The sequence below is a fragment of the Saccopteryx bilineata genome, chromosome X (assembly GCF_036850765.1).
Source record: "Saccopteryx bilineata isolate mSacBil1 chromosome X, mSacBil1_pri_phased_curated, whole genome shotgun sequence".
Classification (NCBI taxonomy): Eukaryota; Metazoa; Chordata; class Mammalia; order Chiroptera; family Emballonuridae; genus Saccopteryx; species Saccopteryx bilineata.
Genome location: NC_089502.1, coordinates 110,169,461 through 110,197,388, shown reverse-complemented (window position 1 = coordinate 110,197,388; position 27,928 = coordinate 110,169,461). Strand labels below are relative to the sequence as shown.

The 27,928-nt window shown below is 44.7% G+C and overlaps 1 protein-coding gene across 1 annotated transcript; it reads right to left on the bottom strand.

Annotated features, from left to right (window-relative positions):
* Positions 1-1,624: 1,624 nt before the first annotated feature.
* CXHXorf38 (chromosome X CXorf38 homolog) lies at positions 1,625-27,928 on the bottom strand. The gene is made up of 6 exons (XM_066250399.1): positions 27,893-27,928; positions 18,109-18,228; positions 15,777-15,926; positions 14,661-14,840; positions 4,439-4,601; positions 1,625-4,004 (listed from the first exon to the last, which is right to left on the bottom strand). Exons 2-5 carry the CDS (start codon positions 18,220-18,222, stop codon positions 4,440-4,442), a joined length of 606 nt encoding a protein of 201 aa, XP_066106496.1. The 5' UTR covers positions 18,223-18,228; positions 27,893-27,928; the 3' UTR covers positions 1,625-4,004; position 4,439.

The following is a 27,928-nucleotide window of genomic DNA, read 5'->3' as shown; positions in this document are numbered from 1 at the left end:
GAGTGTCGTCCTGAAATAGCAAGGTTGCGGGTTGGATCCTCAGCCCGGGCACACATGGGAAGCAACCAAAAAATGCATGACTGAGCCTGACCAGGCAGTGGCGCAGTGGATAGAGCATCGGACTGGGATGCGGAAGGACCCAGGTTCGAGACCCTGGGGTTGCCAGCTTGAGCGCGGGCTCATCTGGCTTGAGCAAAAAGCTCACTAGCATGGACCTAAGGTCACTGGCTCGAGCGGGGGGTTACTCACTCTGCTGAAGGCCCGCGGTCATGGCACATATGAGAAAGCAATCAATGAACAACTACGGTGTCACAACAAAAAACTGATGATTGATGCTTCTCATCTCTCTCCGTTCTTGTCTGTCTGTCCCTGTCTGTCCCTCTGTCTGGCTCTCTCTCTGTCCCTGTTAAAAAAAAATGCATGACTGAGTGGAACAACAAATGCTTCCCTTCCTCCTCCCTTCTCTGATCCTTCCTCACTCTGTCTCTCTAAAAATCAATTAAAGTTCAGCCCTGGCCAGATAGCTCCGGAGCATCGTACTGGAGGGCGGAGGCTGCTGGTTCGATTCCCCGGTCAGGACACATACAGTAGCAGCTTGGTGCTTCTGTCTCTCTCCCTGCCTCTCTCTTTCTCTCGAAAAAAAAAAAAAAAAGATTTTTATTAAATCTTTGAAGGATTTTTCCCTTCACTATTACATGAGTAGAAATTAATATATTTTTAGATTCATATTACAAAATGTACTTTGTAATTTGAGTATATTTCAATAAAAGGCCACTGTCTGTTGAACACATTTCAGAGCTGGCAGGTTTCTAATTATCCTAGTAAGGGAAAAGGAGGTACTCTTTGCTGATAAGTTCCTATCACTCTATATTTATAATTTAGTGGGCAAAACGATTAGCAAAAACATTCAAAAGATTACAACACCTCTACTCTAATGCAGTGCTGCATTTACAGGGTTCAATTCATAGTATGCCCACCCAACTAAGAGATCTAACCCTTTGTTGCCTAAAACATTCATGCTTACAGCCATATAAGTGATTAATCCTTTAATAAAAGCGAATCTTTCATTAGGGTAACAATCATTTCATAATCTCCCCAACCTTTCAAACATGATCCTTTCTGGCCTTTGCAATTTAACTTAAACTGTCTACAATTTCTACCACTACTTCACGAAGTCAGTAATTTTCTGAATTGGCAATGACTTTTCCCAGTTTTTGTTACTGACACACGTTTATTATTTCCCAGAATTTGTGTTTTATATTGAGTTTAATAAGTCACGACTTCCTCCTTATGTCCTGAGCTTCCTGGAAAAACACAGGCTAAAATCCAAAGAACTGCCTTATCTTTGCAACTATAATGCCAAAACCGGTTTTCTCCTCTAATTCTTTCAAAACCATGAACCACATATTGTGTCCCAGGGAGAGGCCGAGAGCAAATCATATTTCTGGATGAAAACAAGGCACTCTGAGATAAAACAAAGCCTTGTGAGGGGAGAAAACCGCCCTCTGGCTGCTTCTGGCCTTGACAACACGCGAGGACCCCTGGAGTGGAGCTCAGCCCACAGAAACGGGGGCTAGGACGCATCACAGGAAACGTGACATATAAGTCTTGCAGTTTAAATGCATATTGTTCATGTCTCTTTATTTCAAAATTTAAAATTTAAAATAAAACTTCAAGAATATACAAGTACATGTTTGTTGTAAAAATCGTACAGGGTAGGACACAAAGCAGAAAAGCCAAATTTCACTGAAACTTTCTTCTCAACCAAAATTCATTTCACAGAGGTAACAGCAAAAAAGCTTAGGGAAAACATACAACTTTCTAGACCTGTTATTTTAAAATACAAGTAGTTTTACAGCATGCTATGCAGTTACACATTCTGCTTTTGTATTCGGTATGTCTTAGAGATCATTCCATATTACTGCATTGTAGCATTTCCTCACTCTTTTTACCAGTTGCGTAATACTCTGTTAGTGTGACCGTGCTGTGATCTATTTGACCCATCCTCCTCTGCTGGCTGGCTGCCAGCACGCTGTGAATACCCTTTGGTGCATACTCTGTGCCCACATGCCCGGGTCTGTAGAAGAGAGGCCCACAGGTTGATGTCCTGTACACGCCAAATTTGCTTTTAAGCCCTCTCTGGGAATGTCTTCCTTCCGTTGTTTCAATTTCAATGTAATTAAATGCTGCCAGTATAGTTTTCTGAATAATATGTTTAATTTATCAGAGCAGACATTAAATCCAATAAGATGAAACCTCACAGACCACCGTCCATACCTTTAAAATCCTTACATTTGCATTTATGTCAGTGCCTGGCGTGTGGCTGACACTTGCTAAACGTTTGTTGGATAGATAAGGGAAAGCTAACCAGACATGAGGAATGAAAACCAAGTGTTCGTAAGCCCAAGTTCCTAAAGTAGGAAGTGAGGTCTTACATTGGTTACTAAACCGAGATTTAATTTGATGCCGAGTTTTGTATCTTATACCTAGAAGCTAGGAAATAATTCAAAAGTTTCTTAGTTTGGGGGAGTTGCAAGATGAATGAAAATTCTTACTTTACTACTGAAGTCATCTCAAAGAACTCCCAGAGATAAAGCGAGAAAGGAAATGGAAGATGAAAGACCGCAGAGTCACAGGAAAGATTAAATCGGGAAGTTACAGGCACATCTGTATTCATCCAGGTTTTACAAAATTACATTAAATGCCTTTTAATGTAAAAATATACCAAATATACCTCCACTCTTGGCTCCTTCTCTCCAGATCACATCCGTGAGGGGCAGTGTGGAAGGCAGGGCTGCGCTTCCCTCGGGCTATTCCTGCACGCGCGGGGACGTGGCCCTTCTGCTGCTGAATGTGCAGGGCAACGGGCCCAGTTAAGCATCACTGCATACAATGGTACGGTGGTTTCACAGTTCAGGAAACAAACTGAACAAAGTCAGAAGTGGGTGACTTTTTGGGTAAAAGGAATAGAGGAAGTATGAACGAATTTGCAAGTCTGTTGGAAGCAAATGATGTCTTTGAATTTCCCTAAGAATGTTGCAACTTTATTCTTAAATTGCCTAGCAAGGACCAGGCTTAGATAATAGCATAACTAACATGCACATGTATATATGGATATCCCTAAGCTATCAGTTGACCCTGCAGTCAACAAATGATCACTGAGCACAGCAGGGCCAGTCCCTGTGCTCAGCACTTGGGATCTAACTGAACAGGAAGAGCTGTGACTGTCAAATGAATTTCCTCTTCCTGAGTGCCACGAACAAGCCAGCCTCCGCAGAGCTCCCCCGGCTTCCCTGTTTGTGAGGCAGGCCTGCACCCCACCTGCTTGAGTCAGTCAAGTCACCATGTTCTCCAGCTCCCCACCCCACTGACCAGCCTGGGCCCACTTCCTTGTCCTACCGCCTCAGGCTACCAGAAATGGTAGTAACATTTCTGAACTAATTGGAAATGGCTAGAAAATGGCCTTTTAGGCAATTTTTCTTGTCTTCTTCCGAAAAAGAAGGATTTCTGTCTCAACTTTTCCATCACAGCTTGCCTCTTGGGCGTCCTCCTGAATGAGGCGTTCAGGAAGGAGGGGGCGGGGCGGGACAGGACTTGGCTGCCCGCGGACAGAGAGCTCTGCATGACCCTTCTGCAGGCCCAGCCAAACAGGCTTTCCTGTGTTAAGCAGCTAGCGTTTAGGACCAGAAAAGGATCTCACCTTTTAAAATGTAACAAAACAAAATGAACAAAAGAAAAACATCAAAAACTCCTGGATAACAATTTTGGCAAGAGAGTATTTAATATTTTTTGGTCAGTATAGATCTTATAATACCAAGCTTATGAATATATATATAAAAATATACTCCTAAAGAGTCACAGAAATTCCAGGAAAAGACAACAAAAATTCCTTTTTGGTTGGGTAGAGCACTAGGGCGAGTTTTTACTTGTGCACAGAAAAGGGTGACTGAGGTGGAAGCAGTGCGACTCTCACAGAACAGGTCCGATTTTTGTCAAAGCGCAACCTAAAAGAAAAGAAAATATTTACTTTTATTTGAGGGAGAAAAAAAGTAAAATACTGAAGAGTTATTTATTTTAACAAGTTTTTCATGGAAATTGACAGTTGCCATTAATAATACACCTAAGAGCCAGGCTTCACTTTAGGGCTGACATGCTTTTTGATTATGTTATAAAGTTGATTCACTTAAGACTAGAGCAACAATTTCAGATGTATTTGGCTAAAAAAAGCTGGCAGGGAGTTTATGTTGAATTACTTCAAATGTGACAGCCATCAACTAGAAGGAGCACAAAGCCCAGGGTCCTCCCTCTCAAATAATAAGGATGCAGAGAAACTTCAGATGAGACTAAGTGTGTGTTCAATCTGACCTTACATAAAAGAACAGCCATCAAAGAGATGAGGCTGTTCTATCCTTATTTAACAGCAAATGCCTAAACTCACCTCAGGCTTCCCCTTCAGGTGTCTGGGCCCCGGGCTCCTTTGATTCCGGTTTCTGATGGGGTAGATGGAGGCTGTCTAGCTTCTGCATATCTTCTGTAAGACCATTTCGGAGATCTTCATTGTTTCTCAGAAATTCTTTTATCACTTCCAGTCTATTTAAGATCTGCAAGGAAAAAACCATACCGTTTACAGCTCAGAGCATTCTATGGCAGCCTTCAGGTGAAAACGTAACAGCTCCCAGCCTGGTCCTGCTCACGAGTCCACCAAGAGACAGACGCCTTGGCTACAGGGACCTATTCACAAACAGGTGAGGGTTCGAAACACAAAACCAAACAAACCCTTTAAACGCAAAGCATCTTCTACTCAAACAAAGGAAGACCCAGGCTAGCTGGTTCTGGGCCACACAAGGGGGTGTCTGCTTGCCTCCTCAAAATTTTTTAAAACACCCTGCATTTGTATGAAAGGGCCATACACATGACACACAAGGATGATCTTCAACTTACGATGGGGTCATATTCTGACAAGCCCACTGTAAGCTGAAAATACCAGTCAAAGATGCATTGAATACATCTAATCCACCAAGCCTGGCTTAGCCTACCTCGCCTATCTTAACCGTGCTCAGAACACCTGCGTTAGCCTACAGCTGAGCAAAATCATCTCACTGCTGCTCCTCAGCACCATAAGAGTATCATACTGCACACTAGCCAGGAAAGGATCAAAATTCAAAGTACGGGCCCTGGCCGGTTGGCTCAGCGGTACAGCGTCGGCCTGGCATGCGGGGGACCCGGGTTCGATTCCTGGCCAGGGCACATAGGAGAAGCGCCCATTTAATTCTCCACCCCCCCCTTCCTCTCTGTCTCTCTCTTCCCCTCCCGCAGTCTCTCTCTTCCCCTCCTGTGCTAGAGTGGCTCTGGTCGCGGCAGAGCGACCCCTGGAGGGGCAGAGCATCGCCCCCTGGTGGGCAGAGCGTCGCCCCTGGTGGGCGTGCCGGGTGGATCCCGGTCGGGCGCATGCGGGAGTCTGACTGTCTCTCCCTGTTTCCAGCTTCAGAAAAATACAAAAAAAAAAAAATTCAAAGTATGGTTTCTACTGAAATGCGCTGTGTCGTACCATCATAAAGTTGAAAAACCTTAAGTAAAACCATTATAAGTTAGGGACCATCTATATACACATACACATATATATACATACACATATACATATATATGTATATATATAAAAATAAAATGAAGCCCTTTCATTTTGAATTTTATACCCATACATGTATTACTATGTATATATTTATACACACACACACCCATACATATAGATATATGTGTGTATGGTTATCCATAGGGATGTATATGTATCTGTGTATATATATTTAGAAGTAACACATACACAGGTAAAAACTTCAAGATGAAGGTAAATAATAGGTCCTCTTCCAAAACCCTGTCCTCAGTCATCTAGCTCCTCCCCAGAGGTGACCACAATGAAATTCCCTGTGTTTCTTCCAGAGATATTCTATGCATTTCCATGTGAGCATGTGTATATATTGTATACACATATTAAAAAATACAAATGGCAGCATGCTAGACATTGCTCTTCAACAGATCTTTCCTACATCAGGTTGTAAAGAGTGGCCTCATTATAATTTTTAATGGCTGAATAATGTTTCAGTTATGGATGTTTTACATTTTTTTTTTGTATTTTTCTGAAGCTGGAAACGGGGAGAGACAGTCAGACAGACTCCCGCATGCGCCCGACCGGGATCCACCCGGCACGCCCACCAGGGGCGACGCTCTGCCCACCAGGGGGCGATGCTCTGCCCCTCCGGGGAATCGCTCTGCCGCGACCAGAGCCACTCTAGCGCCTGGGGCAGAGGCCAAGGAGCCATCCCCAGCGCCCGGGCCATCTTTGCTCCAATGGAGCCTTGCCTGTGGGGGGGGGGGGGGAAGAGAGAGACAGAGAGGAAGGGGGGGTGTGGAGAAGCAAATGAGCGCTTCTCGTATGTGCCCTGGCCGGGAATCGAACCCGGGTCCCCCGCATGCCAGGCCGATGCTCTACCGCTGAGCCAACTGGCCAGGGCCATGTTTTACATTTTAACATATTATTTCACCCTGGCCGGTTTGCCCAGCATGTGGATGTCCTGGGTTCGATTCCTGGTCAGGGCACACAGGAGGTGACCACCTGCTTCTCTATCACTCCCCCTCTTGCTTCTCTCTCTCTCTTTCTCTCCCCCTCCTACAGCCATGGCTCAATTGGAGCGAGTTGGCCCGGGGTGCTGAGGATGGTTCCGTGGCCTCCACCTCAGGTTCTAAGAAGAGCTTGGTTGCTGAGCAATGGAGCAACACCCCAGATGGGCAGAACATCGCCCCCTAGTGGGCTTGCCGGGTGGATCCTGGTCAGGGCACATTTGGGAATCTGTCTCTCTGCCTCCTCTCCTCTCACTTAAACAAAATAAAACAAAACACATATTATTTCAAACCTTCTGTTAAGACCAATAATGCTGTATATGTGTCATTTTGCGTAAATGACAAGTCTATTTGTAGGATGTTTTTAGAAGTGAAACACAGTTTTAATATTAATGGAGTTTTCTGTTTCATTAATAGATTTTGCCAAAACTTCTGTCTGCTGAGGTTGTACCAATTTAAACTCTCATCAATAATGTATTTCCTGATATTTAAACTAATAAAAGTACTCTCAGATACGACCATGGAAGAATAGTAAGGGCTTATTTCAGGACACCCTCGCAGGCCACTGTGCTTATTACAAAGATGAAAGTTACTCATAGTTTTGGGTGCGAATTTTAATGGGGAACCCCGAACTCCAAGCTAAGTCAAGGCGATCTAAACCTAATGAAGAAAACTGGTGGAGTACCTTACCCCTCACAGAAAGGCGGTTCTAAACTTTAGACTGCAGGCGTCCCCAAACTACGGCCCGCAGGCCGCATGCAGCCCCCTGAGGCCATTTATCCGGCCCCTGCCGCACATCCAGAAGGGGCACCTCTTTCATTGGTGGTCAGTGAGAGGTGCACTGTATGTGGCAGCCCTCCAACGGTCTGAGGGGCAGTGAACTGGCCCCCTGTGTAAAAAGTTTGGGGACCCCTGCTAGAGTGTCCATGACTGATTCTGATGCAGTAGGGCGAGGGCGGAGACTAAGGAAGAACCAGGTGATTGTGATGTCAGTGAATGAAACAGCCAGAGATGCTGGTTAATGTCTGCTAGGGACAGAAGGGAGGGGAAAGACTGGCTGCGGCTTATCACCAGAATGAACAGGGAGCAGGCAGGGCCAGGGAGGAGGTCTTCTGATAGGTTAGTAAGTACATGGGGGCGTGCCCTTCAGCTGGAGCTGTTTATTGCATGGCTGCAAACAGGCGTACCACTCCTGAAAGACGCCTGGGCTTTAAATAATAAATCTGGAAACCATAAACATGTAAAATGAAGATTACATCAATGACATTATTCACAGCATACACAGCACCGCGTGGGCACTGCACTGTTAGTGTTTACTGCCTAAGCCTGGCGCTCTAGAAGCACCCCCCAGGGTCCTTCCCATTGTGCCTGTGACTGCGCTGGCTGGGTCTGTGCACCACACACATGCTCCAAGCTGGAGGGGGCTCCTCCCTCCCCTTTTGGAGACCTTCTCATTTGATGACTTGGGAGCTGTGATCCTTTGTGCTGTCATCTCCTGATCCTCTCTGCCCTTGAAATGTCCTTAAGAGGCAATTATTGTAGCTTGGTTAGGTGGGAAGAAGGGAGAAAAAATCAAAAGAAGTTTTTTTAATTAATTATATGTAAAGGAGGAATAGAAAGTAGAGATGGAAAATCTAAAGTATATACTAGAAAAATTATGGAATACAGTCAGCAGACTTGGATATTAAAGCTGTGTGACTTTGGGCAAGGCACTTGACTTCTCTAAGCTTACTTCCATATATGCAAATAAAGGGTGAAGATATCAATCCCACCTAGGATTCCTGCCAGATTAGAAATAAGCTACTAAAGCACTTAGCCCTGTACCTGCACTTCCTTTCTTCCTACAGCCATTAACAAGTGTCTAGTGAGGATCAGTCTACCAGGCGCCAGGGACGAGTATAGACAGAAGATGCTTAGTACCTCGTTCTTCTGGTCCCTTAGGCCAAAACTCTAGGGCTTGTCTTTGATGCCTTCTTTTCTTTTTTTAAAATTTATTTACTAATTTTTAGAGAGAGAGTAAGGAAGAGAGAGAAACAGAAAAATCAATGTTTCTGTATGTGCCTTGACTAGGGACTGAACCAACAAGTTTTGCGTATCAGGATGATGCTCTGAGTAAGTTATCCAGCCAGGGCAGACTCGTCTTTCTCACATGCCACCTCTGTCCACCTCCTCACCTCTCTACTTCCACCCTGGCCTGGCCACCATCTCTCTTTCCTGGTAACTGGCAGCCTTCTACCCTGTCCATGCCCTGCCTCCCTACTTCCACCCTGGCCTGGCCACCATCTCTCTGACCTGGTAACTGCAGCAGCCTTCTACCCTGTCCATGCCCCGCCTCCCTACTTCCACCCTGGCCTGGCCACCATCTCTCTGACCTGGTAACTGCGGCAGCCTTCTACCGTGTCTCCGTGCCCCGCCCCCCTACTTCCACCCTGGCCTGGCCACCATGTCTCTGACCTGGTAACTGCGGCAGCCTTCTACCCTGTCCATGCCCCGCCCCCCTACTTCCACCCTGGCCTGGCCACCATCTCTCTGACCTGGTAACTGCGGCAGCCTTCTACCCTGTCCATGCCCCGCCCCCCTACTTCCACCCTGGCCTGGCCACCATCTCTCTTTCCTGGTAACTGGCAGCCTTCTAATGTGTCTCCATGCTCCCGCCCCCCATCCTCAACATAGTGGCCAGTGTGCTCCTTTTGTCGTTCTGCTGCTGGGACCTCACCCACAGCTCCCATCTCAGGAGTAAGAGCCTAGGTCCATCTCAATGGCTCACAAGGCCCACAGTGACCTGCCCCCTCCATCTCCACTCTCTCAGCCCTTCACTCACTCTTCTTTCCCTCACCCTGCTCCAGCCACCTGGCTCAACTTTTTGCTGTTCTCTCTGCCTGAATGCTCCTGCTCCTTATACACACATGGCTAGTCCTCACCTCTCTAAGGTGTTGCTCACTCTTTCCTTCTTGAGATGGCCACCCTGACCATCCTGTTGTAACCCGACACTCATCCCCACTTGGCAGTTCCTGATCCCCAGTCCTCTGTTCAACACAGTGCTTCTTCTAAGGCCATCAGTTACTTACTATACTGACTGTTTACCCTCTGTCTCCCCCTACAGGGATCTTTGTTTTTCGGTTTTGTTTTTGTTGGGGGGTTTTTTTTGGTAAAAGAATTTTATTATGTAGCTTAGCATTCTGCTAACAAAAAGCATTTTTTCACATCTTATTCAACCTAATGAATTATATATCTATGATTTTTATCTACATGGCTGCAGTATTACACTACTTAAGAAAACCTTCCTTTCATTTTTCATTTATACTTTGGTGCCATTATACAGAAAATAAAAATATTCTCAATCTAAGATTAAAATGAAACAAAGACATTAACACCAAGTTTCCTGCACCACTTGGTAAAACATTGCAATAAGAATCAAACTGGATGCTGCTTAACACACAAAGAGGGTACAACTTCTTTTTTTTTTTTTTTTGTATTTTTATGAAGCTGGAAATGGGGAGACAGTCAGAAAGACTCCCGCATGTGCCCGACCGGGATCCACCCAGCACGCCCACCAGGGGCGACGCTCTGCCCACCAGGGGGCGATGCTCTGCCCCTCCGGGGCGTCGCTCCGCCGCGACCAGAGCCACTCTAGCGCCTGGGGCAGAGGCCAAGGAGCCATCCCCAGTGCCCGGGCCATCTTTGCTCCAATGGAGCCTTGGCTGCGGGAGGGAAAGAGAGAGACAGAGAGGAAGGAGGGGGGGGTGGAGAAGCAAATGGGCGCTTCTCCTATGTGCCCTGGCCGGGAATCGAACCTGGGTCCCCCATATGCCAGGCCGACGCTCTACCGCTGAGCCAACCGGCCAGGGCCAGGGTTCAACTTCTGCCAGTTTCAGCCAAACCTTTGTAGGAATGATTTAGCATCTGGGTTTATTTTTACTGCGGTTTTCACATGCGATAGGTGGAATTGTACCATAATGAAGAATAGTTACATTCTTCATTTGCATAAGAGATTCAAATATTGGACTCTAGCCGCTCGGGATCTTTGTGTTGTTCACTGATACACACCACATTTCTATTAATAGAATCGTGCCTGCAACATAGTAGGTGCCTGCTCAGTAAATACTTCTGGAATATAAAAAATCAAGTGTCATTTCGGTCCTTTTCCCGACTGCCTCGAGTATGTTCCGTCTCTGCCCCTTCTCCCCAAGCTTCCTCATGGATCTCGGAGAAGGTGGTTCCCTCATCAGGGTTTACAAAATCAATAATGATTTTTAAGAATGTGCAAGTTCTTTATATGTTGTGTTTTGTTTTTTAGCTACTTACTGCACTCAGTGTTCTTTAGCTAAATTTTTCAACTCCCAGGTCTGAACAGAGTATGGCGGGCCGGCAGGCTGTGTGAAGGGCTCTTGGCTGGCAGCTGAATTCTGCTGCAGCTGGGCCCTTGGTGGACACCACCCTCCACACATGTCCTGAGGGACCCGACCAGATGCTGCTCCCATGTGGCTCTGAAGTGGAACGCACTGCACTCTAAAATCAGTTATACCTGCACGGTGTATTTTCATGGGAGGCCTTCTATAACGTCATAGATCATTAAGGCTCGTTGAGCGAACAGAAAAGAATGGGGATGATGAGCTCTCTCTTGCTCCGCGCTTCTTGATACTCATGCTCATGCTCCATGATGCATTTTTGGAAACCATCACACTAATTACCAACATTAACCACTTTTTCTCAACTTGGCTTTTTAACGCCACTCCTACTGCTTTAACGATTACCAGAAACAGGTCTTGTTAAACATTCACAAACAAAGTGCTGGGTCATAATATAATCACATTATCTCTTGATTCCTAGATGCATATTTTTTCATATTTTACCATCTCACCACTGACAGAGTCTTACAATAAATTGGCAGCATTTCTTTTCTTTCTTAGAAGAAACGGAATTAATGGTGTGTCTTGCAATTGATGGCACTTTAGAGTCACTAAAATTTGGTTTATCGAATCATCTGGCTTTGGAGACTAACCCTAAAGAACATGGATAACCATATCTGGTACTGAACTTCCAAACAAGGTCAAGTTCCACACATCATGGAAAGGCAATCTTCAACTTTGTAGAGATAACATGCCAATCAATCTGAATTTACATTTTGATCAAGTGAAAAATCAAGAGAAATGCCATGGTTCAGTGAACAAAAACACGCAAAGTGAGAACTTATCAACTCTATCTAGAGACTTGGGGATCCAGAGGACAGGCCAGTTAACCCCAACTTCCTCGTTGCAAAACAGAGACGGCGAGGGGTGGAGATTTCCAGTCGCTAGCCCACCGGTGATAGCAGATGCAGTGAGCAGGAAGGCGCAGGCCCAGAGCGAGAGCCACAGCCCCCCTCACAGCCCGCCTTCAGAGCCCGCCTCAGAGCCCGCCGGTGGCCTTCCATCTGACAGCGCCTGCTACTTGGGGTTGCGCCTCATGTGTAAAGCAGGGGCTGTGACAAGATGATTGCCAGGTTCCCTTCCAGCTCGCAATCACATAGACTCCTGGCTTGAGTGTGTTGCTGCTGATGTGTTTTGCTCTTTGTTACACAAAGAGGAAAGAACTGTAGCTCCTTTAAGAGAGAAAAGGGAACTATGGACAACTTAGGGGCCATGAACCAAATCCCCCGGTTGCCTTCTCTGTTCAATTCTGCTTCTGAAAGCAGCAGCCAGAAAGAGAATTGGGGCTGCCGCTAAGGGCATTTTAAAATAAAGCAAGATATAACAGGATTTAGAAAACAGAAGTCTTGCCTGACCAGGCAGTGGCATAGTGGATAGAGCATCGGATTGGGACACAGAGGACACAGGTTCAAAATGTGGAGGTCACCGGCTTGAGTGCGGGCTCATCTGGTTTGAGCAAAGCTCACCAGCTGGAGCCCAAAGTCGCTGGCTCAAGCAAGGGGTCACTCGCTCTGCTGTAGCTCCCCCCCCCACATCAAGGCACATATGAGAAAGCAATCAATGAACAACTAAGGTGCTGCAATGAAGAATTGCTGCTTCTCCTCCCTCTCCCTTCCTGTCTATCTGTCCCTCTCTCTACCTCGGTCACAAGAAAAAAAGAAAGAAAGAAGTAGGAAACAGAAGTCTTATTCCTCATTTTAAATACCTATGGTGTGCCAGGGAGGGCGCGGCCAAAAACCCCACAGTGCCCAGCCCAGGTGCTGAAGGGGCTCACCCAACGGAATGCAGCATCCGGGTCGAGGTCAGAGCAGGCCGCCTCGGCCTGGGCACCAGTGAGGGGCACAGCTCAGTGAATGAAAGCCATGCTTTATAGTCCGTAAACACCTCTCTGTGTTTAATGAGGTAACCAGAAAAACTACTTTCCTCGGACAAGGTGGAATCCAGGAGTAAAATGTTTTGTCTGAGATCTCTTGGTGATGTAGAATTCTAATCCAGCAAGTGCTAGAATATTTCAGAAACTTCCTATTAGACAATTCTGTTGTTCATTTTTTTCTTTTTTATAGAGAGAGGAAGGAGACACAGAGAGAGAAAGAGACAGAGAGAGGAAAGAGATAGAACAGAGGAAGGAGCAGGAAGCATCAACTCCCATATGTGCCTTGACCAGGCAAGCCTGGGGTTTTGAATCGGTGACCTCAGCGTTCCAGGTCGACGATTTTACCCACTGCGCCACCACAGGTCAGGCCTGTTGTTTGTTTTTTTAAAAATTTTATACCTTACATGTAACAAAGGTGATTCATTTCTCTTGTACTACCTATTAGGAAGTAAAATCACCATTGGCTTGCAGCATCCTAAGCTAGAAACCTTGTTGATCCTTTAACTGCCTCCTTCTCCACCTCATTCCAGTCCCATGGCACGCTCCAAGTAATCTAACCAGCCACTAAGAGCTGTCAGCTCTGCCCAAGTAAATCTCCTGCTCCTCCCCCACACCTCTAGTTCTTGCCCTCTTTCTCAAATCCTTTCAGGACTGCAAGAGCCTACGGGCTAGTCTCCAACTCCAACTGCTGTAAGAATTAACTTTCTAAAAGCCGTATCTGTTCTATTTACTCTTTCTTGCTTACAAAAACATCTATTGGCTCTCTACCCCCTTCCAGAAATAAGGTCCAAACCCCTTGGTGCAGCACAGAAAACTTTTCAAAATCTGGCTTCAACCTACCTGACCACCTCGTGCCTGACCACACCTCCTATGCTTGCCTTGTCAGTGCGCAGGCCCAGCTATTCTCTCAAGGCCTGGCAGCTGCTATTCCTTCCATGAAGAACATCCTTCTTCTCTTGCCAATTTGTCAAACTCTGATTTGATTCTGTCAGTCCCAGCTCAACGTACCTTCCCAGCAAAGCCTTTTTGCAACCAACCCCCTCCCCAACCTGCAGAGAAACTCCAAAAACTTTATTCAGAACTCTTGGTGGTCGCCCTTCCTGTGCTGTCCACTGTGTGGTACATAGTAGGCACTCACATGTTTGCTGATAAAGTGGAAATAACTGTTTAAAGGTAATATTGGCCCTGGCCGGTTGGCTCAGTGGTAGAGCGTCGGCCTGGCGTGCAGAAGTCCCAGGTTCGATTCCCGGCCAGGGCACACAGGAGAGGCGCCCATCTGCTTCTCCACCCCTCCCCCTCTCCTTCCTCTCTGTCTCTCTCTTCCCCTCCCGCAGCCAAGGCTCCATTGGAGCAAAGATGGTCCGGGTGCTGGGGATGGCTCCTTGGCCTGTGCCCCAGGCGCTAGAGTGGCTCTGGTCGCGACAGAGCGACGCCCCGGAGGGGCAGAGCATCGCCCCCTGGTGGGCAGAGCGTCGCCCCCTGGTGGGCATGCCGGGTGGATCCCGGTCGGGCGCATGCGGGAGTCTGTCTGACTGTCTATCCTCGTTTCCAGCTTCAGAAAAAAAAAAAAATTAAAAAAAATTAAAAATAAATAAAGGTAATATTAACCTGTGCCAAAAGAATATTCAGTTCTGGAAGTTATTTGTCTTATATATAAATCAGAAACATAACTGGCAGTATGTTAAAATGGCCCACTCCTCCGCCCTGGTCTTTCTTTGTACCGCTGACTCACACAAAGGATATCCCCCCCTCCCCCCACTTTTTACCTCTTCTGGCAACACCTCCTGTTCTTTTGCTTGAAGATATGTCTCTTGAAGTTTTTCCTTTAGTAATTCCATTTCTATTTCATTTACTTGGCTCTCACTCAGGTAAATGCCTGTTTCATATTCACACCCATCTCGATACTCTTCCTCGGGGATATGAACAGCCCACTCAGATGACAACAGCTGTTGGATTACCAAACAAATACATGAACTGATTGAATGGAAAAGATATTCCACTGGATTACTCAAAGAATTTATAATTAAATATCACTGACTGAATCCATTTTAGCCCTGGCCAGTTGGCTCAGCGGTAGAGCGTCGGCCTGGCATGCGGGGGACCCGGATTCGATTCCCGGCCAGGGCACACAGGAGAAGCGCCCATTTGCTTCTCCACCCCCCCCCCCTCCTTGCTCTCTGTCTCTCTCTTCCCCTCCCGCAGCCAAGGCTCCATTAGAGCAAAGATGGCCCGGGTGCTGGGGATGGCTCCTTGGCCTCTGCCCCAGGCGCTAGAGTGGCTCTGGTTGCGGCAGAGCGACGCCCCGGAGGGGCAGAGCATCGCCCCCTGGTGGGCAGAGCATCACCCCCTGGTGGGCGTGCCGAGTGGATCCCGGTCGGGCGCATGTGGGAGTCTGTCTGACTGTCTCTCCCCGTTTCCAGCTTCAAAAAAATACACCAAAAAAAAAAAATCCACTGACTGGATCCATTTTAATAACATCCTGTGACCACAGAAAAGCTTCTCAGCCCAACACAATTCTAAAGATTTTTTTTATTGATTTTTAGAGAAAGAGGAGAGAGAGAGAGAGAGAGAGGGAGAGAGAGAAGCATCAACTTCAAGTTGCTTTACTTTAGTTGTTCACTGATTGCTTCTCATATGTGCATTGACTGGGCAAGCTTGGGATTTCGAACCGGCAACCTCAGCATTGTGGGTTGATGCTCTATCCACTGTGCCACCACAGGTCAGGCAGTCCAGCACTATTCTACATTTCATATCAACGTGTTTTTCCGTTTACGTGCTAAAATTTCATTTGAAACTAATAAACTTCAAATTCTAAATGAGTAACTATGGTTGCTTTTTTCTCCTTAGTTCTTGACGCCAGAACTGTTTTATCTCATTTTTACCTGTTCTATTCTGGAGTACACTGCCACAATCTCTGGGATATTTTGGAATTCATTCAGAAAACTTTGGATCTTCATCTGGAAATCTCGAAGCCATGTAGAAGATACCTTCATCTCTGAAGAGTGCATGATTTCATTACGACATGTAATCACCTACAGAGAGACAAAAAAAAAAAAGATAAAAGGTTTCAAAGTCACACAGCGGGGTAAACTTTTCTTTGTAATTCCAAAGGAAAGTTGCAGAAAGGTTTTTTGTTAGTTACAAAAATGCCCCTGCTCCCTGCTGCTTGAATAATATATAAGGTCTACTGGAAAGTTCTGTCCGTTTTTGGAATAAAACAAAATACAAATTTTTCTTACCGTCAATAAACTTTATTAAATAATATAATTGCCATTATTATTAATGATTTCTTGCCAGCGTGAGGGCAATTTGTATATCCCATTTTTGAAAAATGTTTTATCTTTTGATGTGAAAAATTGAACCAGTGCTTGTTTGGTATCTTCTTCATTTTTGAATTTTTTGCCTTCAAAAAATTTTGTAAGGACAAAAACAAGTGATAGTCGGAGGGTGCTAAGTCCGGGGAATATGGTGGATGCGACAGACATGCTTCTGTAGCATTTCTTCTTTGTTGAAATTCGTAAAAATTACAGTGGCGTAAATGAACTTTATCAGTAGCCATGGGTACACTATGGCTTCACACATAAGACTAATGTGAATCAACTTTGTTTTAGTTAATTTGCTACGTCAGTATGTATACATTAAGTGATAAAAATAGAGAGGCACACATGCGCCAAATAAACATGTGCTTACGTGTCGAAACTTGTTGTGATAGAAACGGACAGACCTTTCCGGTAGACCTTACATATGTTCACCGGGGTAAAATATATAAAAAAGCTTAGGACTGACTATCGTTAGCCCTTGAAATCTTGTGACTAGCTGGATATGTCTTACAATCCCCCATATCCCTTAACTGAAAACAGCCAAAGAGCAAGAGCACTGGCTATCGGCTCTACATACACACAAAGGCTAAAGCAGACAGTGCTGGGTCAAGAGTTTCCTGTTGCAGAAACCATGATGAAAAGACCAATTTTTGCCTGTATTTTAAGACAGATGGTGCTGTCTAATCATATAGTAATTAAGACATGTAGTCTTCCACATCCTTGTTAAGAGATATCAAAGGAGTCAACTTTGTCTTGTGAGTTTTTGTCTCTGCTGATGCCATAGGATTCTCAGTTCTTTCAGCAGCTGGAAACCTAGCAAAATATACAGGCATTCTCTCTACATGCATATCTCTCTCTCTCTCCATATATATTTGATTATTAAGTGAGAGGCAGGGAGGCAGATTCCCTCATGTGCCCCGATTGGGATCCACCCAGCAAACTCCCTACTGGGCGATGCTCTGCCCATCTGGGGCCACTGCTCCGTTGCTCAACAACCGAGCTATTTCAGCACCAGAGGCGAGGCCATGGAGCCATCCTCAGCACCCAAGGCCAACTTGCTCGAACCATTCAAGCCATGGCTGTAGGAAGGGAAGAGGGAGAATGAGAGAGAAGGGAGAAGGGTGGATAAGCAGATGGTTGCTTCTCCTGTGTGTTCTCTGACTGGGAATCAATCCCAGGACTTCTACACACCAGGCCAATGTTTCACCTGAGCCAACCGGCCAGGGCTCTCTACATATTATAAACATTCCATTCAAATATACTTTCTTCAATGACCCTCAGAGTAGTAAAGGTGCCAGAGCTGTTCTCTGGTGAAACAGAGAAGTGTAAATCTCTGAGAAAATCTGATGAGCAATCTATTCTGACCTTGTTTATTCAGTAATGTTTCTATTTTCTCCAGTTCTATGGAGCTTGGTCTTGCAACTGTCTAGCCAATGAAATTTAGAAGGGCAGGACTCAAATGCTGGCATATAGTGAACAGAATGATGCATCATTGCTCTGTATATGTATATTTTTAACCCTGAAAATAACTTCGCTTCTGTTTATGGCAGAACAGATAAGAGAAATTTGAGGTTCACCTAGTTTAGTGGCAAAAGGTGGGACAGCAAGTTGTCAGAAAGCTTTCATTAGGGAGAACTGAAGAGTCAGTCTCCTGATTGCATTTGCACAGTGGTTCTTGGACAGCACAGAAGGTGCATGGGATGTGAGCCCCACTAGCCTGCTGAGTGATGCCAACTTTGAAGCAAAGTCTAAGTTTCTTTGCACAACCGTTTTGGGAAGAGACAGTATGCTATGTCGGCACTCTGCTTTAGCAACCCAGGGGGTTTCTCAGCTGGTCTTCACAGTACCTACACGACCGACTTCCGTTGTATGGTGTGAAATCCACAACTCTTACCTCTGTGACTTTCTTTCGATCATCCACGAAGTGATCACAGGAGTTGATGAGGCTTAAAAGAGCAACTGCAATGCATTCCTCAGGTCCTGTTTTGTCTGCCAGTCCTCGGGGCATGAAGGCCTATAGGAAGGGAGGCATAGGGGCACCTGAAGTCTCCTCCAACCCTATGAGCTACTGGGGCCGATGTCACTTGTCTGTTCACAAGAGTTGACTAAAATTCTCTTACTGAAGTTTCAAGTTAGAGCTTTGTGAGCTCAAAACCCAAGTCAGGAAACAGGTGACAGCTAAGCCATGGTCAAGGGCAATAGGGTTGCTCTATCCATCCTTCTGCTCTTAGAGACACGCAAACTTTTACATAACTGGTGTTCTGTCCTCATTTAATGGCATATAAGCAGAAGCATGGGTAGAAAGCACCTTATTTCTTTTGCTTACTGATGTGCCAGTGGCTGAGTTGTTAAAGAAGGTTTAAAATTTCAAAATAATATATACTCCAAAGTAGACACTAAAATGACCTGAGAAAGTTCAGTGTGGTTAGTACTGAACACAGTTAAGAATTTGGGCATTGCAGTGTGTGCAACAGGGCTGGGTTCAAATCCCACCTCTGCCACTTGCCAGCTGTGTGACCTTGGCTTAGTTCCTTATCCTCAGATCCCTCATCAGTAAACGGGGGTAACTGTTCTCGTCTATCTGGAAGTATGCTGCAAGAATTAAATAAGTCTCCTGACCAGGTGGTGGCGCAGTGGATAGAGTGTAGGACTGGGACACAGAGGACCTAGGTTCAAAACCCCAAGGTTGCCAGCTTGAGCGCGGGGTTGTTGGCTTGAGCATGGGATCATAGACATGACCCCATGGTCACTGACTTGAGCCCAAAGGTCGCTGGCTTGAAGCCCAAGGTCGCTGCCTTGAACCCAAGGTCACTGGCTTGAGCCCAAGGTCACTGGCTTGAGCAAGGGATCACTGGCTTGGCTGGAGCCCCCTGGTCAAGGCACTTATGAGAAAGCAATCAACGAACAACTAAGGTGCCGCAACAAAGAGTTGATGCTTCTCATCTCTCCCTTCCTGTCTGTCTGTCCCTATCTATCCTTCTCTCTGTCTGTGTCACACACACACAAAAGAATTACATAAAGTCAATGCAAGTAAAGCATTTGTTTGGTGCCTGGCAGATGCTAATAAACACGCCATAAGCGTTGGCATTATGCTGACGGCCCAGGGTGAGTAGGACCTCCGTTGCAGTTACAGATGGAGTCCCAGGGTCTGAGGCACTAGATAATATCAGAAGGCCTTGTTCTAGCACGATCTTGCCTTTCATAGTATTTTCTGGAACAAACTCCCAAAATGGTGTTATAGCAAGGCTTGGGCATATTTCTTTCCTGAAATATTTCCAAATTTATATCTGAAGGCAACAACTTTACTAAGCTAAGAAGCTCAAGAGTACGTTCCTGCCAAGGGACTAGAAAAGATGACAGATAAAAAAATCTCGTGCAATGAAAACTCTAAATAAAGAGTTCCCTTGAAAAAAAACTAATATCAGTAGGCAAGTGACCACAATGCTTCCCACAGTGCTGCTTAGAATGGCATTCCAAAAACGGCTGGTGGGAATTGCTGACACACCCCAGGGAGAGGGAGGGCCATCTTGGTGGTGGTGAAATCCTACATCTGAGCCTCACATAATGAAGAAAAATCTTGTATACCCTACGATCCCTATCAACAGGTACGGTAGTCAGTATCATCATTGTCTTTCCGTCTTAACAGCCACCGACCTGCCAGCCCTCTGAAAGAAGCCTATTATGGATGCTACAAATGTTAACAAAGAAGTGAGCTGACACATCACAGGCAAACTAATTCAATGAAAAGGAAGAAAAGAAGAAACTGCTTACTCTAATAGCTGAGAAAAAAATACAAAGTTAGAGGGGCATTAGTTGCCTCAAACTCAGGCAGTTTTTTTTCATTGTTTTTCTTTTCTGTTACAAGGTATGTTCTGTTCTGTCTGGCATTTTCTCACCAATATAAACCTGTCTAAAATTTTATTTTAGTAATTCTTCCCTTTCTTTAGAAATAGAAGCCAACAGGGAGGCTCTGCTACTTTCTTACCCTCTGAAAGCTGTTTCTTAACATCTTGCCACATAACACCGTGTTCCATGTGTTAACACACAGTTCTGTCAGACACACCTATTGCCTCTCGCTATCATCTACTGTCTCTGTGCTGAGTAGTAGGAGGTGAGGTTGGAGAAATCGACGGGGGCCAGATCACTCTGGGCCTTACTGGCTCTGCAAAGGAGTTGGAATTTATTCTAAGGACATCAGGAAGCCATCCAAGGGGTTTGGATAAGGGAATAAAAGGATCTAATTCCCACTTGAAAACTGTACATCCTGTTGTGTGGAGAACAGACCAGAGGCGGCCACAGCAGCACAGGTGGCTAGGTGGGAGGCTGCAACCAGAGGCCAGGAAGGAGAGCGAGTTGTGGTGCAGAAATAAAGAGAAGGAGGATTCTGTAACCGTTCTTCAGGTACAAAGAAGGTAGTGACCAAGACATGGAAACCACCAAAGTGTCCTTCGATAGAGGATTGGATAAAAAAGATGTAGTACATATATGCAATGGAATACAACTCAGCAATGAGAAATGATGACTTATTGCCATTTATAACATGGATGGACCTTGAGAACATTATGCTAAGTGAAACAAGTAAATCAGGAAAAGCTAAGGACTACATGATTTCACACATAGGTGGGATATAAAACTGAGACCCATGGACACAGATAAAAATGAAGTGGTTACCAGGGGGAGGTGGGTGTGGGGGAGGTGCATACGGGGGAAGAGAGCAGAGGGACAAATACATGGTGATGGAAAATGATTTGACTTTGGGCGATGCGTGTATAGTTCAAATGCTGTAGAAACATTTACCTGAAACCTATGTACTCTTATTGATCAATGTCACCCTGTTAAATTTGATTTTCTAAAAGAAATAAAAGAAAAAGAAAGAAAGAAGTAGAATCTGGGAGAAAAAAAGGTGCAGTTCAGAAAGAAATGAAGCAAGAATGATTGTAGCTAGTCAGTGGCTGGGCACGGGCGCAGGTTTGGAGGGCAAGATGAAGAGTACTGCTTGAGAAGTCAATGCGAAGTGCCTAGGAGGTAATGAAGTGGAGGGGTCAAGTGAGCAGTGGGAGATGGGCATGTGGAGCTCAGAAGAGAGGGCAGGGCTCTAGGCACGTATCTGGGAGCCACCAACGTAAAGGTAGTATGTACGTATTTATTTGCATGTGTGCATGCAAGAAAAAGAGGGAGAGAGAGACAGACAGATAGGAAGGGAGATGAGAAGAATCAATTCATAGTTGTGGCACTTTAGTTGTTCAATGATTGCTTCTCATAAGGGTAATATTTAATATTTAACTCCATAGACCTGGGCAGCCTCACGAGGCCTGAGAAAGGCCAACACTCAGAAGGAGGCAGCAGAGGAGCCAGGGAGGTAGAAGTAAATCCAGGAGAGAATGTCACAAAGCCAGGAGTGTCTCAGGGGCCAGCAGTGTTGAACGCCTAAATGCAAGAAAAACGAGGGTGGAGAACTGAAAGTCACATGTGACCCTGAAAAGACAGCTGCAGTAGAGTGGCAAGCGTGGAAACCAGGGTGGAGTGGGTTGAAGAGTCATGGGAGCTAGGAAAAGGGAAAACAGGCATAAACCCCTCTTTTCTGAGAAGTTCTACTGAGTGTGCATATGGGAGGCAGAGAAGGAGAGAGATAGCTTGAGAGAATAGATCAATGGAAGTTTTTCTTCCTTTAAAAATTTTATTTTTCAAGTATTCATTCAAGTGTGTATTTAAAAAAACAACAACACAGCTTTATTGAAATATAAATAACATACCATACATTTCACCCATTTAAAATGTACAGTTCTTTGCCACAACATGGATAGATCCTGAGGGCAAGTGCTAAGTGAAATAAGTCAGAGAGAGTAATACTGACACTGTATGATCTCACTTTTTTTGTGGAATTTAAAAAACAAAACATATCACCAAGCTCGTGGTACAGAGAACAGATTGGTGGCTGCCAGCGGCAGGGGTGGGAGAAATAGGTGAAAGGAGTCAAAAGGTACAAACTTCCTTTTATAAAATAATTAAGTCTCAGGGATGTACAGCATGGCAACTACAGTTAATAATTCTGTGTTGTATACTTGAAAGTCGCTAATACAGTAGATCTTAAAAGTTCTCATCACAAGAAAAATATGTAACTGTATGGTGACAGATACTAACTAGACTTACTGTGGTGATTATTTTGCAATATATACAAATACTGAATGAATCATTACATTGTACACCAAAAACTAATATATGCCAATTATACCTCAAGAAAATTTTTTAAGTATACAGTTCAGAGGTTTTTGGTATATTCAGAATTGTGCAACCATCACCCCCAAAAGAAATCCTCTATTGCCTATCACCTCCCTCTCTGCCCAGACCCTAGCAATTACTAATCCATTTACTCTCTATGGATTTGCCTATTCTGGGCATTGCACAGAAATGGAATTATACAATATATACCAAGCTACTGCTGCTTCTTTTTTTTTTTTTTTATCAAGAAAGAGAGGACAGGGAAGGACAGACCGGAAAGCAGACAGATGAGAAGCATCAGTTCTTTGTTGCAGCTCCTTAGCTGTTCATTGACTGCTTTCTCATATGTCTTGACCCCGGGGTGGGGGGGCTCCAGCCGAGTCAGTGACCCCTTGCTCAAGCCAGCGGCCTTGGGCTCAAGCCAGTGACCTTTAGGCTTAGCCAGTGACCATGGTATCATGTCTATGGTCCCATGCTCAAGCCAGTGAACCTGCGCTCAAGCTGGATGAGCCTGCACTCAAACTGACGACCTTGGGGTTTCAAACTTAGGTCCTTAGCTTCCCAGGCTGATGCTCTATCCACTACACCACTGCCTGGTCAGGCTATGCCTAGCTTCTTTCACTTACTATAATGTTTGCAAGGTTCTTCCAAAGTTGCAGCATGTATCATATTTCACTCCTTTTTATGGCTAAATATTCCATTGTTTGGATAAACCACATTTTGCTTATCCATTTATCAATTGATGGACGTTTGTGTTGTTTCTACCTTTTGGCTATTATACATAGTGCTGCTATGAATACTTATACACAGGTTTTTGTGTGGATGTATGGTTTCATTTCATTGGGTATATACAGTGTGTCCGTAAAGTCATGGTGCTTTTGACGGGCCATAGGTGTCGGGAGCCGATCCACTAATGCTGGCTAACTAGGTCACAGCAGGAGAAGATCCACAACTGCTGATTGACAAAGTCACAGCAAAAGAAGATCGATGGCTACTGTTTGATAGTCACCGCAGTGAAGGCCAACGGCTGCATAGGAAAGGCACAACAATACTTTCCCCTTTGATCTTTTGAATTAATCTGGCCTTATATTCCCCCCTTTTCTGGGTGTGTGCTATTATTTATGGCACAGGGATAATAGTACCATGCTTTCCATGTAGATTCGTAGTAATTTCTTTGGAAATGAGACAGAAGGTGTAAGTTCCACAGAAAAGCCTGTAAGCCCCTTGAACTGGGCTCATAAACATAAGAGGCTGGCCATGATATCCCTCATAAAGGGTTAAGTTTGTAGGAGAATTTCTTCTTATTAATCATGTTAGAAAGAATAAAGTTAGAACTTAACTAGTGTATGAATATAGTAAATGAATAAAGTTTAACTAGACATTAGAATCTTAGGTAAAGTGTAGTGGAGTGGCCCGTTGAGTGGCCTTGGATGGGAGCACAGCTGGCAAGTAAAGAATGTTTTGTTAAAAGACTTGTTTTATCACTGAAGGCAGTTGCTGGGTTTTTCTCAGTAAAACATTCTCATGAGATTTTTGTATTTTCCAAGAATAAGGAGAGGAATGTGGTAGGATTCATAGCAGCAATAGCAATTAATGCCTTCTGATATATGTTGCTACTAGCTATCTTGCAGGTGCACTCTATGTATCTTTAAGTAAAAGTTACTCTTAATGCTATGTCAGTTTCTTAAATAGCAAGCCTTTTGTAGTCTTGTGAAAAAAAGAATTAGGACACTACATGAACTCAAGGCTATTTGCCTGAGCAAGCGGTGGTCCTTTGCTAGTCCTTGATGATTTGGTCTGCTATCTCTTTCTGCGCCCTTGACTCACAACAACAGTAAAATAGAGTTATTAATTAGTACTAATCTTTTAGAAGTTTGTACCGATATTGTTATTACTATTCAAGTTATTGTATAACTGTACTTTGAATGACTTACCACCTGATTTGTAGCTTATAGATATGAATTAACTGTTATCTGGAAATATGTAACCATAGTGAAACTAAAACAATGATGTATTCAAAATACCATGTGATTGTAACTTAGTGTGTGTGCATAAAAAGTAAAGTTAGACCAGCCATTGGCGGAGATGCCTGGCAGTAAATGCTAACCAGAGAATAAAGAGAAAGAACAGAATTCGGCTCTCTCACTCGATTCGTGCCGACGCCGTCTCTTCCTGTGGGACCCCTGGATTCCCCTCCCCCCCGGGGCTGGACTCCGGCACACAGGAAAGCAACAAAAGATGATAGAAGTGTGAAATCTGCACCAAATAAAAGGAAAACCCTCCCAGTTTCTGTAGGATGATGTGGCAGCATGTGCGCACGTGCAGATGATGATGTAACACCATGTATACAGCGGAGCAGCCCACAGCCATGCCAGTTGAGATGTGGATGGTACAGAGGAAAGTTCACTGTGTTCTGTGGCTCTCTAAATTCGAATCCGTGACCAAAGTGCAACGTGAATATCGGCACGTTTATAACCAAGCGCCACCACATAGGAATAAAATTACTTGGTGGGATAAGTAGTTGAAGGAAACCGGCAGTTTGGTGGAGAAACCCCGTTCTGGTAGGCCAGCAGTCAGTGACGAGTCTGTAGAGGCTATACGGGATAGCTACCTAAGGAGCCCTAAAAAATCTGTGCGTGAGCCCACATCGAACTGCACTGAATAAGTATGAAACTGGGAGGGTTTTCCTTTTATTTGGTGCAGATTTCACATTTCTATCGTCTTTTGTTGCTTTCCTGTGACGGGTCAAAAGTGCACCGTGACTTTACGGACACACTGTATATAGCTAGGAGTGGAATTGCTGGGTCTTATGGTAACTCTATGTTTAATCTTTTCTTTTCTTTTTTAAAAAATAAATAAACCAAGGCATGATTAAAGCTATTTGTATGGTAATGGGAATAAGCTGGTAGGAAGACTGGATAAATGAAGACTCAAAGTCCTTAGGCAGATGGGAGGGGAAGTCCTACGCACATGGGGAGGGGCGGGGCGACGAGAGGAGACACCCTTCTTCCTTTATAGCAGAACGAAGATGGTGCTCACAGAGGTAGGTTGGTAGGTCTGGTCCTGATGAGGAAGCATGCATCTGGGGACATTCATCAACTCCAGGAAGAGTGAACAAGGTAAGCAGCTGGGATTGAGGGTGGAGGAACACGAGTGGGATCTTGGCAAGGGAAAGGCAACAAGTTCTCTCCAGGAACAGAAGCCTAGAGAGAGACATGGTCAGACTGCTGAAGCTCTTGAGTCCAAACTAAAAGTGACAAGATTTCACTTTTTGTTGTTGTTGTTGAATAATATTCTATTGTTTATCTATATATACACCATAACTTCTTTATCCATTCATCTACTGATGGACACCTAGGCTGCTTCTATATCTTGGCTATTACTAGTAGTGCTAGAATGAACACAGGAGTGCATATATCTTTTTGAATGTGTTTCTGTTCTCTTCTTGCCATTTGCAACAACATGGATGGGTCTAGAGCAGGGGTCTCAAACTCAACTCAGCATGTGGGCCACAGAGCAAGATCACAGCCGTTCGGCGGGCCGCACTAGGTCTACAAAAGGCAACTGTTACGCAACACTTTTCTCACTGCAGTTGAAAACAAAAAAAAATCAGTACAACAAGCACAATCGTACATGCAGTTTACTCAGTGTCACAAAACGACCAGAAACTGTAGTTCGCATCACAACTGCTGTTAACTAAGCTAATATCTAGCTAGGATGCTAGAGAAATGAAAAATACAAGTAGGCCCCTAGGCTTACTTAATTTTATCCAAAATATTTTGAACTTCGTGGATTAGTCTGTGGGCTGCACAAAATTGTTTGGCGGGCCGCATGCAGCCCACGGGCCACGAGTTTGAGACCCCTGGTCTAGAGGGTATTATGCTAAGTGAAATAAGTCAGACAGAGAGACAAATACTGTATGAGTTCACTTATATGTGGCATCTAGAAAAACAAATGAATAAACAAAACAAAACAGAAACAGACCTATGGATATACAGAACAAGCTGATGGTTGCCAAAGGGGTGGGGTGGGGTGGGGGGAATAAATAAATAAGCATGTTGTCATTAAAGAAAAAAATAGGGAAATTAGGGCTGTAGCTGGGCCAGGTAAGTTCAGAGAAAGGAGAAAAAAGGAGAATGGGACTGGAAAAAAAAATGAATATAGGGTTGGACTATAGGTGACAGCAACAAAAAGTGGCATAAACAGGTGGCTTGTGCTTCAAGAGGATTCCGAGGGTATGAAAGCAACAACAGAGACCAAACTGGTGAGCAAGTCACAATAAAAGGTAGAGTTGTGGGTTTTTTTCTAGGTAAAAGGAAAAACTGGCAATTCTATAGCAGCTTAAAATAAAATGGGAAGAGGGTGCAGGTGTGGTGGGTTTGCTGGTCCATGACAGCCAAAAGTCTGGGGGCTGGTGATACAGTTCAACTTCATTTTTGAGGTTAAGGAACAGAGGCTGGCCTAGTATCACATCACAGCAGCTGAGCTGGGACTCTGATTTCTGCTTCCCAGCACCAAGCCTGTGCCTGCTGCTAACTGGCAAGACTGGCATGACGGCTGACTCCAAAAGCTATTTTGTGTTAGGAGACCACTTTGACTGACCCTTCCCACCCCCTACCTTGTTTCTGGCAAATATCAACAATGAAAAAAGACAAAAAAGAAAATAAATCCCCAATTGACCCAGCTACTAAATCACATTGCCAAAACCTAAACACAGGCCTAATAGTACCCTTCCATTTGGCTACCCACCACATCTCCGAAGTTTTATAGCTTAGACGGGCACTTAAAATCTTTTATATGTTAGCCTTTTCTTCCTTTAGCTTACTCTGCCACCCTCCTGGTATCCTAGCACCAAAATGAGCTGCTGTGGGATCTTACTTCAAAAATGCATTTCATGTTTCTTCCTCTGTGCCTTTGCTCATGATGCTCACTCTGTAACTTGCCCCAGCATCTCTTGTTGAAATCATTCTCTCTCTCTCCCCTCTCTAAAATGAATAAACATAAAATCTTAAAAAAAAAAAAAAAAGGCCTGACCTGTGGTGGCACAGTCCATAAAACATCCACCTGGCACACTGAGGTCCCGGGTTCAAAATCTCGGGCTTGCCGGGTCAAGGCACATATGGGAGTTGATGCTTCCTGCTTCTCCCCCTTTTCTTTCTTTTTCTCTTTCTCTCTCTCTCTCTCCTCTCTAAAATGAATAAACATAAAATCTTGAAAAAAGAAAAAAGAAAGAAATCCTTCTTATAGCTTTGCAAGCAGGGGTAGCAAACTCGGATGCCTTCAGGAAGCAGACAGAAACTTCTATTCCACTAAGCTGGGTTGGGTACAATACAACCCTGAAACCTCCTAGACACCAGACCTTATATTAAACACCCAATTTCTCTGGATCTGGTTATGAGGTCCCAGGCTCCAGGGACTCCTACCTGGTGTGTCCAACTCTATAGACTACAGGTGCTTACCTTGGCAACTTCCCAAGCGTCCACCGGCCAGCGGTC